At 37.3% G+C, this 16,384-nt stretch overlaps 1 protein-coding gene across 1 annotated transcript in view; it reads left to right on the top strand.

Moving 5' to 3' along the window:
- The window catches only part of SLC13A4 (solute carrier family 13 member 4), a gene marked incomplete at both ends in the record, with an annotated part of 28,034 nt that extends 12,046 nt beyond the window's left edge, over positions 1-15,988 (top strand). Inside the window, 11 exons of the mRNA XM_079544592.1 lie at positions 1,458-1,497; positions 2,168-2,245; positions 3,735-3,925; positions 5,195-5,314; positions 8,138-8,239; positions 8,766-8,867; positions 9,980-10,077; positions 11,194-11,324; positions 12,119-12,280; positions 14,967-15,104; positions 15,851-15,988. Of these exons, the coding sequence (XP_079400718.1) occupies positions 1,458-1,497; positions 2,168-2,245; positions 3,735-3,925; positions 5,195-5,314; positions 8,138-8,239; positions 8,766-8,867; positions 9,980-10,077; positions 11,194-11,324; positions 12,119-12,280; positions 14,967-15,104; positions 15,851-15,988 (1,300 nt within the window). The remainder of the gene's footprint in view (positions 1-1,457; positions 1,498-2,167; positions 2,246-3,734; positions 3,926-5,194; positions 5,315-8,137; positions 8,240-8,765; positions 8,868-9,979; positions 10,078-11,193; positions 11,325-12,118; positions 12,281-14,966; positions 15,105-15,850) is intronic.
- Between the last annotated feature and the right edge of the window lie 396 nt (positions 15,989-16,384).

Raw genomic sequence — 16,384 nt, 5'->3', positions numbered from 1 at the left:
GAAAAGAAAAGAAAAGAGAAGAACTGTAGAAGATTTATTTGAATGCAGCCAAACTTCTTCAGAAGTTTATAACACTAAAAGATTGAACCAGGCCTCTATTTTTGGTAAAATAAGAGCAGATAAAGGAAAGGACTAATTTTTAATTTTGAGTTATCAGATAAACAAGTCAGATACACAGGAGTCTATACAAAGTTCTTGTTCTCCAACTGCAATACAGGCTTAATTCTGAGAAGCAACTTCTTAAAAGGTATGGGGTTAAAACATACAGTTTCTTCTTTAGCTTCTGTTTTATTCACAAGAGTACAAAATAAAAGACACATAAGTTCTGGTTACATCATTTAAGATTTTCTTTAAAACAAACATTATCATTCAAGTAGCTCATGTTGACAACTTGAAGTTAGCTTGCAAGTTCTAAATAGCTTTCTTATTAGTCTGGAGACTAATGAACTCTCTAATAATTTGTCTTTTTATCCTCTCTTTTTATACCATACATATTTTCTTCAGTATAAAGGAAACCTTTCATTTTGGTATTATGCCATTAATTACTTTAAGACTTATTGAAAAATATGTGAGAAATATTTCATAACAGAACTATTATTAAAACAGTATTACTTGAAAAAAAAAAAAAACCTTGAAATTTATTGGGAAAAGTAGCCCACATTCTGAAATTAAATCTGATTTCAAAGTAAAGTAAAGAAAAGTAAAAGCTCTTTGTATTATTTGCATGGACCACATGCTACCCATGACAGATCTTAGTGAAAGCTTTAGTGTGGCACGGGACAGTGCTCATAAAAAGTGTTGAAGAGGCTGATGGAGGAAGAACTTGAATAGAACAAGATGGAGGTAGCATTGGCTTGCCTAGTAATTCACTTCATTGTGAACTGAGTCCATTCCTAGAACAGAGTATATACTACTGTGAATGCATATAACTCTCCTGGATGGAAGTGGAACTGCCTTGCTACCAGGCTAGAGAGAGTCCAATTGGAACATAATTGGAAATAATGGTTTTAAGTTGAGGGAGGGGAGATTTAGGTTGGATGTCAGGGGGAAGTTCTTTACAGAGAGAGTGGTGAGGTGCTGGAACAGGCTTCCCAGAGAGGCTGTGGATGCCCCGTCCTTGGAGGTGTTTAAAGCCAGATTGGATGGGGTCCTGGGCAGCCTGGTCTGGTATTAAATGGGGAGGTTGTTGGCCCTGCCTGTAGCAGGGGGTTGGAGATTCGTGATCCTTGAGGTCCCTTCCAACCCTGGCCATTCTGTGTGTGATTCTGTGGTAATAATTGTTCCCATGTATCTGCACAAGATACCACAAAAGAGATACTAATAATTGGTGTTCTTCACCATTTTAGTAGGCATTACATCTCCTGCAGCTGTTGCCTCTCCTTCTCTTGATTTGCACCTTTTGGGGGAGCTGGGTGAATAGACCTTTTTAAAGTATATTTTCCTTTCTTTGTTTTTAGTGCTACTACTACTGACTTCAACTCCTTGATGCATTCAAAGGTATTGTCATAGGTAGTACCTGTATCTTCTGAGCTACACTATTTGCTAATACCATCAGAACACAGTCCACACAGCTCTACGACTCCTTCCTTTATTTCAAACAAGAAGTGGTTGTTGTGTGAGAATACATAGCACAGAATGTTCTGCTTCATATTTAACCCATCAGACTTCTTGCACAAATCACAATGGGAAACATTAACGCCACAGGGTTTATTTCAAGTGCTGCCAAGGATCCAGTCAGTAAACTAATAATTCCATCCAGACTCTCAGTTTTTAGCAAGTTCAGGTAAGGACTTTTATTCTCCAGTTACCGTCAAGTTCTGCAATTGAGATGCCTCGGTTAATTAGAACTACACATCTTACAAAGTCACCGTCTCTAGCAAGGGCACTCTTAGATTCTGCTACATGATAGGGGGAGAAAACTGATATATATATATATTTTCTGAATTGTAACATCACTTGAAAACAAAAGCAGTATTTAAAAAAAAAAAAATCTCGTGTTTTTCCAGTGTGGTTCAATTCTGAAGTTTTGGTGGTTTTGCACTCTTCTGTTTTCATTTGTTTGTTTGTTTTGAAAGTCCACAGCCCATGAGTTTTATAAAGCAATATCAGTCTAAGTGCCCCTAGAAACAGAAGAAAGACTAATCTAAAGGCGTTTGCCTCCTTACAGACTATAAATAGTGTGCATATGATAGCCAACCCAATTGGAACGATGAAATCCAAGAGCAATGGGCAGCAACTACCTCAGGTAAGGAGATGTTAGAAATGGAGGGTAAAGGAAGGGACAGAGAAGAGCATCATCTGTTTATCACTGCTTCGTTTTTATTCCTTGTAAGCTGCTTTTAATGAAATCATTCTCTATCATTTTACAGCAGTTACTTTTTAGCTCTATGTTAATACTTGTTCCCATTTAGAATTCCTCAGCACAGGTATTTTTGTACAGCCATCTTCCAGTAAGACATTTCTGAATGGCTTGTACAATTCATTTAGCTTTATACTCAGTAATGTGACCACAAGTTTCACTTCTTATTTCACTGTTCTACCCACTTTATTTCAGCAAATCCTTCCTGGAAAATGGTGCAACAGAAAAAGAAGAGCAATCCTTGACTCACAATGTCCTACTCAGAACAAAACTAACAAGAGATATGGATCATTTAATTGTTCAACCAGTGGGTTTGGCAGTCTTAGTATTCATCTCCTTTTTGTACTGCCAAATATTCTACATCAAAATCCTCTACTACATTACACGACTGCAGTATTTCTACTTTTCCTCAGTGCCTCCAAGCAGTGACTGTTTTTTCTACTGCGGTTGTGTAATTCCTAAATGCATAAGTTAACGTTCAAGAAAGATTAGACTAAAATCAACACATGCATTTGCATTAGCAGTTCTAATGAATCTAAGTGTATGTTTCTAAACTGAATGCACTTCTCTTGTTATTTAATTTCCTCTTGCACCCATTTGCCATTTGCATTCACTGATTATTTTGTAGGTAGTATGCTCTCTTCACTTTTAACCTACAGGGACATGAACCAGAGATCTCTGACAAGGATGACAAGCATGATTTACAGCACGACTGATTTTATGGCATAAACACAAACCCAAATTAATGATTTAACAGATCTATGTGACTCCCGTGATACCTTTTTCCTGATCATAAACTATAGCCTTAGTTGCATGTAAAGTGCTCTGAGTTTATCTACCTTTACAATATAACTGCTTGATTTAGTAGCATGGAGCTTTTCTTGTCACTGTTAAGAAAACTTGTTTTGGAGCAATATTTTTTCTGTAGCTTTTCTTTCATGGCCCAGCCTTTTCCATGTACTTTCTGAGAATCATTCTTTAGGAGAGGCCCTGAGCCAGTCTGAGTGCCAAAAGTCCACCAAGCATTTGTCTGGTGGCTGTTCATAAGCCTTAAGGATTACAGATTCCTTCTGCTGCAATGCTGGCATCCTGCCTCTGCAGCCCACAAAGGCCTTTTGGTATCCAGCTGAGATTCCAGTCAGAACTGGAGCCGACCCAAACTGTGGCCAGAAGTCCGATTACTGTCTATTCCATATTTCGCTGCAGACCAGGCAATTTCAGGCTCTGAGACAGGTTTCTAGTTCTGATCCCAACTAATACCAATGAAGAAAAAAATCTGCTCCCTCTTTTTCGTAGCACTGTGGCATTAGAGAAAGCTGGGAGCGGGCTGCTGTTCTGATCTCTTTCTCTCCTTGATCAATGTATCCCCTCACAGGCTCAGATACTAGTCCTACCTCCTAAGTCCTCTGAACTGGACCTGAGCACTAAGTACCGGTATCAGTCCAGACATGACCACATGATCTGCAAATGCCTCTCACTGAGTATCTCCTATGCAGCAACTATTGGAGGACTGACAACCATCATAGGGACTTCAACTAGCCTCATATTCTTAGAGCACTTCAACAAGTAAGTGACGCTGTGGGTGAAAATATGATTGGTCAATATCATCCCTGTGACTCTCCCTGTGAGTTATTTATTCTCTCAGGGAACTATTCTAAGATGATCTCTCTAAAGACAATTTTGTTTCCTTTCCTACTTTAACATTTTTTGCCAATGATTAATGATTGTAAGGGGGAGCTTAAGTTAATATTTATATCCATATCTTTCTCCCATGCAAAATAAAAATTTCTCAACATTTCTCTTGAGCAACTTCTTCTGATATGAAAAATTGATTATCAAGAAGGCAGTAGGTTCCTTCAGAAATTAAGCACTAAAGCCATGTAGACAAAAGAATGAAGAAAAATGGAAATCTGTGCAAAAGATGAAAAGTCATAAAACTTGCTTCAAGTTATTTTTTGGCTTCATAGCAAGCTGATTCTCATGGTGAACCTAGAATCATCATTGGTAATACTTGTGCTGTTTAACATGCAGTGCAGAAATATGTACATTTAGAAGTGTGGCCTTACACCTTTGCTTCATGGATGATGGGAAGCAGCTCTGAGCTAAATATTTCCTCTATCATATATGCCCAGAGCTCTCAAAGGCATGAATGTCATCTCTGTCAGAAGGCTGATGGAAGTTCTCCTCACTCACTGATCTGTAACCAGGCTCACACCTGATTCTGATCATCTACTGCCATGGCTGTAACATTATCCTGCATTTGACATTTTGAAATGCTGGCAGCAATGATAACTAAATTCAGAACCCATCTTTAGCCCATGAATCTGGATTTCACAACACTTCCGAAGACCATGCTTTTTTGACACTTCCACCAAATGCATATATCAGACATCTTTGTCAGAACCTAGCAGACTATAGTGATTATTTCTGTGGTCCAGAATAAGACACACATAGAGATTCTGAGTGAAATCATTCTTACTTCTACTGACTAGAAGGACTTTGAACAATAAACTCAGATAGAGACAGGATTTAATTCCTGGTAATTGCAATGATTTTTGAAATTGGATAGAGAATCTAGACCATCTGGTCTTAAAGGTGTGAAGTTCTATCTGGTTCATCTCAGGCTTGGTCAGTGACTGGCATTTTTTGACCAATGGCTTTACTATGAACAAGTACTGTATTTGTCACATTTATATACTGATGAATTTTTTCTGTCATGCCATAACATATATGAACGTAAATATATGTTTGTACTTCTGTACATATTGGAAATGTTCTTTTACCATTCTAAACTCTCACATAATGTCTTTGTGTTGTTGTTTTTTTTCTTTACAGCCAATACCCAAATGCTGAAGTGATGAATTTTGGAACCTGGTTTTTGTTCAGTTTCCCCATTTCCCTCATCATGTTGGTCCTTACTTGGTTCTGGATGCACTGGTTATTCTTGGGCTGCAAGTGAGTGCAAGACGTTCAAGATGAATTGATAACTAAAACAGGGCATCACTGACCTCATTAGAGTGGATCTCATTAGAGCTTTTCTAGTTCAAATGATTAAAGCTAAGGTACAACTTTCTTCTTGATAGGAAACAATTACAAGAGGAAATAATATTTTTTAGTTATGACAGGTAGGCAGCAGTGCTCATTATTGTTGCACAAGAGTGAAGTGCTTAGGTATTGGTGATGGAAATCTTTACTGTGCACTCAACTGATTTTTTTTTATTTAAACTCTCACAACTGAGTCTCATCATGGACCAAAAATCTTGATAAAAGTCCTTTTGGAAAGGTACAACTGAAAAGATGAATAGGAAAAAATAACAGTAATTGAACAATTTACTTTTCAGATCTGCCTTCAGATAGATGAAGTTAATATAAGACAGTTAAAATTAATGGTAAACAAACTCCATTTATGTATTTGATTTTAAAGGAAGAAGAACTCTTAGGCTGAGGTAAATACCCCTTGAAACCACCAGTTCTGAGATCCGAAACAAGAACAATTTCTGGTCTCCTATATCATATGTATTCTCTTTGCAGAAGCACTCAGCAAAGTTAATGAAAATTGACAAAGTATATGCATTTAGAGTGAATTAGTTAATCTGCATTAAAATGCATTGCATACATATTTATTCAGAATTAAAGTGGCCTTAATTTGATTTAGTTTACTCTTAAAAGTAAGATGAACTGACATCACTAATTTATTTCACCTATGAAAGTGTATAAAATGATAATCAATTCTGCTTACAGCTGACCTTGGGTTGATTTTAAGACGTAATTTAGAGGTGAATAACTTCCATGTCCTTCAGTCCCCTGAGTGTTTTAGTTCCAAATTAAAAGGCTAAAATAAATGTCTTTTTCTTTCTATTTTTTTTAAATTTTATTTATTTATTTAATCTTGAGTGGAAACAAGCCCTAACACCACTTTCAATTACTTTCTGCTTTTTAAAATAAAAGCCATTGAAATTCCACATTGCATCCAAGACCTCATGCTGATTAATGTTTTTGTAGATAATACCAGAGACTGAACCATTATTGACTTCTTGAGAAGTGCTGGTTGGTTCCAAAACTCTTAAATCTTTGTTCATTTAAAGTCATTAAAGAATGTGTTATGTTAAGCATGTGGATACAATACTATAACTTCACACAGTCCTAAGCCTAGCAACACTGAGAACATGTTGAAACAGCTGTTAATGCTTATATATAAATGTTTATTGAATTCCCATAACGTTCATGTTGCATGTTCTTCCTCCTAGGAAGCCCAGTGTAGTCATTCTGACTTGGACTGATTGAAACATTTCAGACTTTTGTTGTAGGTTCTAGACAAATTCAAAGGAGATGGAGAATAGACCCACCAAACAATCATTGCCAAAAAAAGCAGAGCTAGGAGTAGAATTGTCATTATGGAAGTGGCCATTAAAAAGCATATTTCTTTTCTCCTCCAGCAGATGCATGACCAATGGTGAATTTTACTGGAGTCTAAGAGCAAAGTTTGCAAGGAAATTTAAATGTGCGCAGGAGTGCTATGTGAGTTTAAAACAAGAGACACATAGGTACTCAGTTACTAGGGACATGAAAACTGAGATGTTTTTGTTAATCAGAAATGGTCAACCTGCACCTTTAGCTACCCAAACTATGCAGATAATTTGACCTTTGTCAAACACACCGTTTGGCCAATGTGGTAGCATAGGTCTCACTCTTGTGGGGAAACAAAGGAGACAATAAAATGAAAGAAACTTAAAAACCAGACCATTTCACCTTCGACACACTTACTTCACAACTGCTGCAATCTATTTTAGGCTGGCTTAGCTGCAGAAGTTTCTCAACCCACCCCATACACCCCTGTCCAATAGATAGTACAGGTGGCACAAAAAAGCAGAGTTGTGGCCCAAAGCAGAGCAAAGTGACACAGTAGGAAAGAATAAAAAGAAAATGTTTATGTGAACTTGAAAGAATATTCCTTTCAATTAGGAATGCTTTGCTATAATGTGAAGGCTAGCTGCATAAACTAGGTGCTTTGCCTAATTTGCATATAAATGTATAGCAAATTTAAATGTGTTCCGATGTTAAATGTACTTGTGCTTGTATTTACCTGACAGATGTACAGCCATTTTTCACCATGAGAAAACATATTGACTGTCTTGGACCCTGTGGCAGAGGCAATGTGGTCTTGCTCTTGGTTTGGAGAATGTTAGGAAGAGTAGAAGCAGAGAAACTATGAAAGCTATTGGGTTCCTCAGCATAACTTTTATCATTACTTAGTTAATCCTGAACATTCAAGTGAAACTTGGATTCAGAAGCCAGATCAGGACATATGCATGTTGGCTACCCTTGATCCTAGTGGAACCCATACAAATCCTTCACACCCAATAAAATTATTGATAGTTGATCACAGTCTTTCTATGGGATAGTATAAACTAGACCTAGTCTTTGGAGGTTTTGGGCATTGGAAAAAATCTGGCCACCAGCAGCCATCTGAGGAAGCCTACAGAAAGGGAGTTCAGCCACAGCCTGGGGAGGCTCAGTGATATCAGTCAGGATTAGACCGGGCTCCACAAGGACCTTCATACCACGTCTAGGATTTTTTCTCAGAAAGACCTGGAAAATAGACTATGCAAAGGTCACAAGCAATGTTTTCCCTTTCCACTGCCACGAGGCCCAAATCACAATTTTACCTAAGAAGAATTGCAACTGAAGTTTTCAGTTTGTCTCTTTATTGTTATTTTTCTTACACCTTTTCACTTCACTTCATGCCATTGTCTAATTTTACTGTACTATTTACCTCAGTTTTAAGGAAACCTGTTCTTTGAGCAAGAAGAAGAAAACCAAACGGGAAGAAATGTCAGAGAGAAGAATTCATGAAGAGTATAAGAAACTGGGGAATGTCAGGTAAAACAGACCTCAGGAATTTGCCTGATTAGCCAGGACTACATGCAAAAATATTGGTATGGATTTACATTTTGATTTGCAAATATTGTTATATGTTGCTATAAGCATAACTACGCTTATTACATTCTTTGAAAGGTTCAGTACCAAGTGCTTACAGAGAAATAGAAACATGAGCTTTACCTTGTATCCAGATGATGATGCAAATACATAACAAGCATTTATAAATATTTTCCTTTAGCTCCTGCCCATGAAGAACTGAATTGAAAATAATGATATTTTAGCTTGTGTTTACTGAGTTTACTTGGTTTTCAGTTGAGAGTTTTCTCAACTTAAATTTTTATTACTTAATTCAAATGATTTTTTTTTTTCTAATTTCCTTAATTCAAGTGATTTTTTTTTCTAATTTCCTCATGGTTTTTTATTTCTTCTGTTAGAAACCCTTCTAATTCCTTATTTCTTCTCAAATCTGCTCTCAGGTTCTCAGACTGACACCTGTAATAGTTAGTTTGGTTCGTTTTGTTTCTAGCTATCCCGAGATGGTGACTGGATTTTTCTTCATCCTGATGACCTTGCTTTGGTTTACTCGTGAGCCCGGCTTTGTACCAGGCTGGTCGTCATTTTTTGAAAAGTAAGTGAAGTTCCTTAAGCAACTACATCTTCAGAATTTATGCCATAAGTTTGGTCTATAAAATGTTATTATCCACTATTAACAAGGTAGTGAAAATTGAATACTTATTTCTGCTTTTTAAACTACAGCTGTTCACTCAGCAGCAAATTCTTTTCTTGCTTATGAGTAAGGCAGAGGGAACTAAGCAGACAAATTAAAACATATTTCCAATGTAATAAGTAGGAAGGGCAGATGCTGAAGTTTAATGCATTCATAGAGATGGTATCATGGAATATATTGATTGTATAATTCAAATTAAAATGTTTTGTTTTTTTTTTAGTTTTATACTGAATAATATTTTGACAAAACAATGTATGTTTGAGAAAATAAAATTTATCAAGAAAATATTTATTTTGGTTGAATATTAGACAGAAAATTGAAACAACGAATGTTATTTTTTTTTTATTGTAAATAATATTGACAAAAATCTATTTAAGTAACATTAACAAAGAATACATACCAAAGATTATATAAATGAAGTTAAATTTTCTTCAGGTTTCCACTGTATAAAATTATTTTGACATCTCATCCCAATTTTGACTGAAAAATGGTCTTTACTTTTGGGATTTCCTGAGGGTATTTGTAGTTTGACACATCTCAAAGTATATTATCAAACTGAGTTTTAGAAGTTTAATTTAAAAACAGCCTTGTTCACTTTTAAGGATCATTTATGTTTGCCTTTTCCTGAGAACGTGTTTATTCTTTACTGTTTCTAGCAAGCACATTTTTTTCTGTACATCAAAGTTAATATTTAAAACAGAAAGGGATATCTTTTTTCACTAGAACGTTAAAAAATATTGACATGGATTGCAGTTAGCTAAATACATATTGCTATATTGAATAAAAATCTTATCTGTATCCTTGATGTGAAGATATATTTTTCTAGAAGACTTCAGATGAGGAAATAAAAATTCAGCTCTAAATGCTAGAGCACAGGGTTGGACATGGTGATCTCCAGAAGTCCCATCCGACCTCAGCTGTGTTGCAATTCTGGGATTCTGTAACTGCTAAGAGATAGTTTACAAAGGCTTTGTAAGTGTGTTTTTATGATAACCCCATTGCTTCTTTCTCAGGAAAGGTTACCGGACTGATGCCACTGTTTCTGTTTTTCTTGGTTTCCTCCTTTTCCTCATTCCAGCAAAAAAGCCATGTTTTGGAAAAAAAGAAAAAGGTAAAGTACATGCGGCAAGAAAGAGAGCTGGCAGGTTTTTCCTTAACTATGTTTTTCTGGTTTCTGCAAAACGTTTGATGAATACATTTTAATTGTGGAATTGTAGAGGTATTTTCTCTGATACCATCCCTTGCATCAGCCTCCTCTTGTTTTCTTGTACTTTTACTCATGTGGTCTTATCTAGCAGATTACCAACAGGTTTCATCTGTATTTATAGAGTTTTCAAAATTTAAGAAAGCGTTTTAGGAAAGATTGAGATGTAATTCTATACTGAGAATGCAGAGATTTGCAAAATTGGCTGAAGATAACATCTAGTAAATAATCCAGTCTTTATTTGTATGGAAGAAGTAAATGATAATCTCATTAAAAAGATGTAAAAAAGGTAACAGTTGTTACTGTCTGGCAGTCGTAATTTTTGGCAATGCTCCTCTTGCTGTTATCCCAGTAATAATAATGATTAATTAGTAGTATTCATTTTTGATGGTGTTCAGAAGTGCTGATCAGTCTGCTGTGCCAGACTTTCAGCAAACATTTATGAAAACATAATTTCCTGCATAGTGTTATGTAAAAATTACAAATGTGTATATATATGTTTGGGTTTTATACTGAAATACATGCAAAATACAGGAAAAATAAAACCCTCTATCTCTTACTTCCATGATATACTCAAGTATCTCAGCAAACTGTCATCAGCTAAAGCGTAGGAACATAAATGCACATTGTTAAACTTCATGACTTAGTGGAGACAGCAAATGCCTTCTTTTGAGAAAATAATCCCATTGTATCTCCAACTTGGGATCTACACATAATTTGCACGTGCACGTACACAACGGAGAAGATTGTCTCTTGAAAAGCTGTAGCATAAAGCAGAAGGGTTTACAACTATTCAAATCAACAGAGCAGCCAAAGAGGTCAGGATATTTGGAATCAGAATGATGCAATTTCTGAAGCTGAGATAACCTGAGAGATAACCTAAACTCTTTTTCACCTCTCATAGACGGTTCTCAAGATAACTCCCATGAATATTGTATTACTGCTAGTAGTGCAAAATACGCAAAGATCTTTGCATAAATGCCAGTTCAATTTTGATCATGCATGTGCCTTATTTTGATATAGGAGATGCTGAAAGGTCAACAGACACCAACACACTGGACCCCATCATCACCTGGAAGGACTTCCAGAAGACAATGCCCTGGGAAATTGTAGTGTTGGTTGGAGGCGGTTATGCTTTAGCAGCTGGATGCAAGGTACTGATTTAGATTATATTACCCTTCTTAAAAAGTGAATAAATAAACCTGAATTTCTATCCTTTCGTATGTGCTCCAAATTGAGATTACAGTGCAGAAACTTTCAAGTTTGTACATCTGCTCTCTCAACAGAAAGCTACCTAACAAAGGGCTCAAATCAGTTTTGTAAGCATAGCCTTCTATTGCCATTTCAGATTTTCTAGAAGAACTAGATACTCCTACATGGCTGGGAGAAGTGAAAGATCTGAGGGACACATCTGAAGGACCCTTTCTCAATGAGCAGCTAAGCAGCTTGGGGAAAACATCTCAGCTGCCACAGGATGCTCATATTTAGAAAACAGTCACGCTTCTAGTGCTGATAAGACAAATCATGCTCTGGGCTGTACTGAATATATCTCCCTGCAGTACAATTTATTAAAACACACCTAGCTCTCCTGCAGAGACCTATGTGTAGGCAACTAAATCTGTGTATCTTCATCTCAAAATTCTACTAACATTAGGTGGTCCTTCATTACCAATTTATAATACTTCAGTTCATATATTGAAGAAAGGGGAAAATTCAGTCTTGGTGCAGATTCAAGTTATTAACTGTCAAATGTATCTCTGTGGTACTACGGACAATTCTTTATTAGACATTACACTGAAATCCAGTTTACTAAACAAAAGGTAATGGAGAAAAGATTGATCTTAATTTTGTTTACTTGCTGGTGACATTCTCTGACTATCCTGAAGAAAACAATCCCATTAACAAGCATCCTACTTAAGTCAATGCTGTGCTTATGTCCTTTCCTCAGACTTCTGGACTCTCTACATGGATTGGGCGCCAAATGCTGTCCCTGAGCAGCCTTCCCTACTGGGCTGTAACTCTGCTGGCCTGCATTTTAGTGTCCCTGGTAACAGAGTTTGTTAGCAATCCAGCAACCATAACCATATTTCTACCTATTTTATGCAGCATGGTGAGTATAAACAACAGCAGTTTTAATCTGTTGTTTCCTGTTGTATCCGTGGCACTCAGATCACAAAAAATTTAGCCTACATTCCTCAACTCCATACCCCCCCAAAAAACAACGTAACAAAAAAATAACCTCACAACAACAACCTGAAAGGCAACTTTAGTCCTAATAAATTTATTCAAGACCTGTAGGACAATATAAAAACATAGCTCCTGCCATGAGGAATAGATGGACTAAATACAAGGAAAGGTGACCACGCAATTGAAGCCTATGAAGTGAAGTCTAAATAAATCTTCAAATATCAATGTTATTTTAAATACATTATTCATTAATTAGTAGTTACCCACTCACCACATGTAAGGAAAGGCTAATCAAGAATTTCATATCATCAGATTAAAATGGATTCAAGGGGATGATCTGGTAAGCATGCTAACACACAACATCAAAAGCAGAGATTATTGTAAGCAACAGAGGAAAAAGTCAGAATATTGGTATCAAAAGCAGAGAAACGAGATGCAAATTTCATTCTATATTGGAATAGCAGCTCCAGAAAACTGTCTCATTTCTTTTCTTTTATGTAATGTGTACCTTTTCTTACTAAGAATGTAGAACATGAATTGTGGTTACCTGCTACAACAGTTTTATGAGGTTGTCCCTAAGTACATCATGTGAACAACTCTGAGTTAATATGAATATATTATCAGATTAAAATAAATAATTGTGTTAGTATGGCTTATGAGTACAAATTTACCTCTGTGCTCCACAGAGGCTCTTCTAAAGAGAAATTTAGAGTGGTAATCTACTTTAAGTATTCTGAACTGGCATCTTAAGATGTCAGGCTTTCTTTATTGACTCTGAAAGTAACCTGGAGATGCTTTCCTCTCCAGTTAGCCTTGAGAATATGGTTTCCCTTTGCCATAGAACTAGGCTACAGCAACACAGACTAAAATGCAAAATTTCACCACCAGTGAAGGGTCTAATGCAAGAACAATTCTTTAGATCGCTCTGAAAGTACGTTCCACCAGTACTACCTTCTCACAGTGCAAATCTGGACCACAGACAGCTGGGTCCCAGATGAATGGAGGCTTGCCATGTGACTCCCATCTACAGCAAGGAGGATCTGGGGAACTATGAGCCTGTCAGCCTGACCTTGGTGCTGGGAAAGGTTATGGAACAGATCATCTTGAGTGTAATCACATGGTATGTGCAGGACAACCAGGAAATTGGGCCCAGACGATGTGGGTTCATGTAAGGCAGCTCCTGCATGACCAACGTCATCTCCTTCTACAACCAGGTGCCCCACCTGGTGGATGAGAGACATAGTCTACCTAGACTTCAGTAAAGCCTTTGACACTGTCTCCCACAGTAATCTCCTAGAGAAAGCAGGCAGCACATGGCTTGGAAAAGTACATTCTTTGCTGGGTAAAAAACTGGCTGGAGGGCTGGGCCCAGAGAGTCTTGGCGAACAGAGTTAAACAGAGCTGGCAATCGGTCACAACGAGTGTTCCCCAGGGGTCAGTATTCAAACTCGTCCTGTATATCTTTATTGATATTGATGTATTTATTGATTGATTGGAGGGAAGGAATCTGGGGGTGCTTCTTGGTGCTTGGCTGAAGATGAGCCAGCAGTGTGCTCAGGTGGCCAAGGCCAAATGGGTCCTGGCTTGTATCAGAAATAGTGCTGCCATCAGGAACAGGGAGGAAATTGTCCCTCTGTATTCAGCAGTGCTGAGGCTGCACCTTTAGTACTGTGTGCAGTTTTGAGCCTCTCACTTCAAGAAGGACATTGAGGCCCTGGAGGGGTATTCAAAGAAGGGCAACAAAATTGGTGAGGAAGCTCGAGCACAAAACTTATGGGGAGAAGCTGAGAAAATTGCCATTGTTCAGTGTGAAGCAGAGGGGACTCAGGAGAGATCTTATAGCTCTCTATGACTACCTGAAAGGAGATTGTGGTGAGGTAGGAGTTGACTTCTCCCAGGTAACAATGATAGGATAAGAGGGAATGGCCTCAAGTTGTGCCAGGGGAAGTTTAGGTTGGATATTAGGAAACATTTATTCTCCAAAAGAATATCAGGCACTGGAACAGGCTGCCCAGAGAGGTGGTTGAGTGTTTGAGGAATTTGTATGCAAAACGTGGTTTAAGTAAGCAATATTGGTGGTGGGTGGAAGGTTGAACTAAATTATATTAGAGGTCTTTTCCAATCTTTATGGTTCTGTGATTTTACAGTTCTTTCTTAACCATAGTTAGGAAGACTTTAAGAATTGTTTCAGTATCTTTAGTAGCTGAAATAAAAAAAAAATCCATAATGCCAACATCTTGTTATCTGTCTTGGAGGACGACTGAAGCAGTACTTAGTGATGAGATCAAGAACACACAGCATAGAATGACATGGGGAACAAGTAGGAAAAAGACAAAGAATGGCCTAACAGTAGCAATATGCAATCACTGTGGAGTTACTTTAGCATTAAATAGCTGAACAGAAATCCTATGAGGTTTACCAACTCCAAATTACACCATTTTCCCACTAAACAAACAGAAGTACTTTCATGCTTATGTGTAAAAATGAGGGAGCTGAGATTTATAGCCTTGTTATCTTTATACGAAGCGGATAAGTTCTTTTCAGCTTATTTATGAGCATTGGCTTTTACTGGTTAAGTAAAACTTCTCTCCCTGCTCCTCTCCTTCCAGTCAGAAACCCTGCTTATCAACCCTTTATACACCCTGATTCCTGTCACCATGTGTATCTCCTTTGCGGTGATGCTGCCCGTGGGTAATCCTCCAAATGCCATTGTCTTCAGTTATGGGCATTGCCAGATTAAAGATATGGTGAGTTCTGAGATTGGGTATATCCTCCCATTCTTCATGCAATCCCTGTGCCTTGTACCCATGCACAGTAGCCTACAATAACAATGATGGCACTGGTGTTAATATAGTCATACTTGTCTACTCTGCTGCTATGGCACAGAGGTAACAGGTTAAGAACGGTTAGACACCTCCTGTAGGATACACATATTTCTCATCTTTGTCTTTATGAATATAATGGTCAAACAGGTATCAAACAACAGGAGTACACAAGACTTTGTGGTGACCTGTTAGGACAAGCACAACGGCAGTTGCAGAAGAAACAGACTGAACAGTAGGGTGCTTAGGGAAGTCAGGAGAGTACAAGAAATCAGTTTTATCATGTTGTTCCACACTGAATCACACAATTATCACCAATCATGCAGTTATCCCTCTTCTATGTGTGGTTTAAAAACCCATTCTGATTACGTGATTGAAAAGTTCAAGCAATAAACTAAGCAGTTTTCTCATGAGCTGCATCAACCTCTGACTATCAGTCCTGAATATTCTCACAGCTTACACTTTGATACATAATACCGAGTCCTTTTTTTCTATCTGTTTTAGAAATTAGTATATATATATTTTATTACTATACATATAAATACATACAAATATATTCCATCAGGGTTCTTCACCATGCCCACTGTTACCTTTTTTGCCTTCTCTGTTTCTATTTTAACTGATTTTGATCAAGCATCACTGATGCGTTCTGATAAATTTTGTTTTTGCAGGTGATAGCTGGTCTGGGAGTAAATCTGATTGGTCTGGCTGTTGTCATGGTGGCAATCAACACGTGGGGAATTAGACTCTTCCAGCTGAATACTTTTCCAGAATGGGCAGCAGTAAGCAATGTCACTAGCCAGACATAATCTCCAACTAGAAAAAAAAAAAAAAAATTAAAAAGAAAAAAAAATAGTGCCAGACCAAAGCGAGTTCAGACAAAATACTAAATGTAAATTGCACCCATGAAAGAAAGGAGAAAATTTGTGCATGTGTAGAACCAAGATCCAGGGCAAAACCACAAAGAAAACTCACAGGGATATCTTCTGCATAACTCTGTTCTGAAAGGCAATGTGAGAGATTAGTTTTCCCCTATTGTTGCTTTCCTATAAGACTGGTGGTATTGTATTCCAGTATAGAATACAAGTATACGTACGCTACTGTATTCAAGAGTTGACTTCAATTTTACTGCTGACACTTACAGAGAATGAAAAGCAACTCTTGTTTCCAAACTCAGAGTTATTGAAGCTTGCTTCTTTTGAAGG

Source organism: Tetrao urogallus, assembly GCF_951394365.1.
Source record: "Tetrao urogallus genome assembly, chromosome: 1".
NCBI classification, from domain to species: Eukaryota; Metazoa; Chordata; class Aves; order Galliformes; family Phasianidae; genus Tetrao; species Tetrao urogallus.
This window is presented reverse-complemented; position numbering and strand designations above follow the sequence as displayed.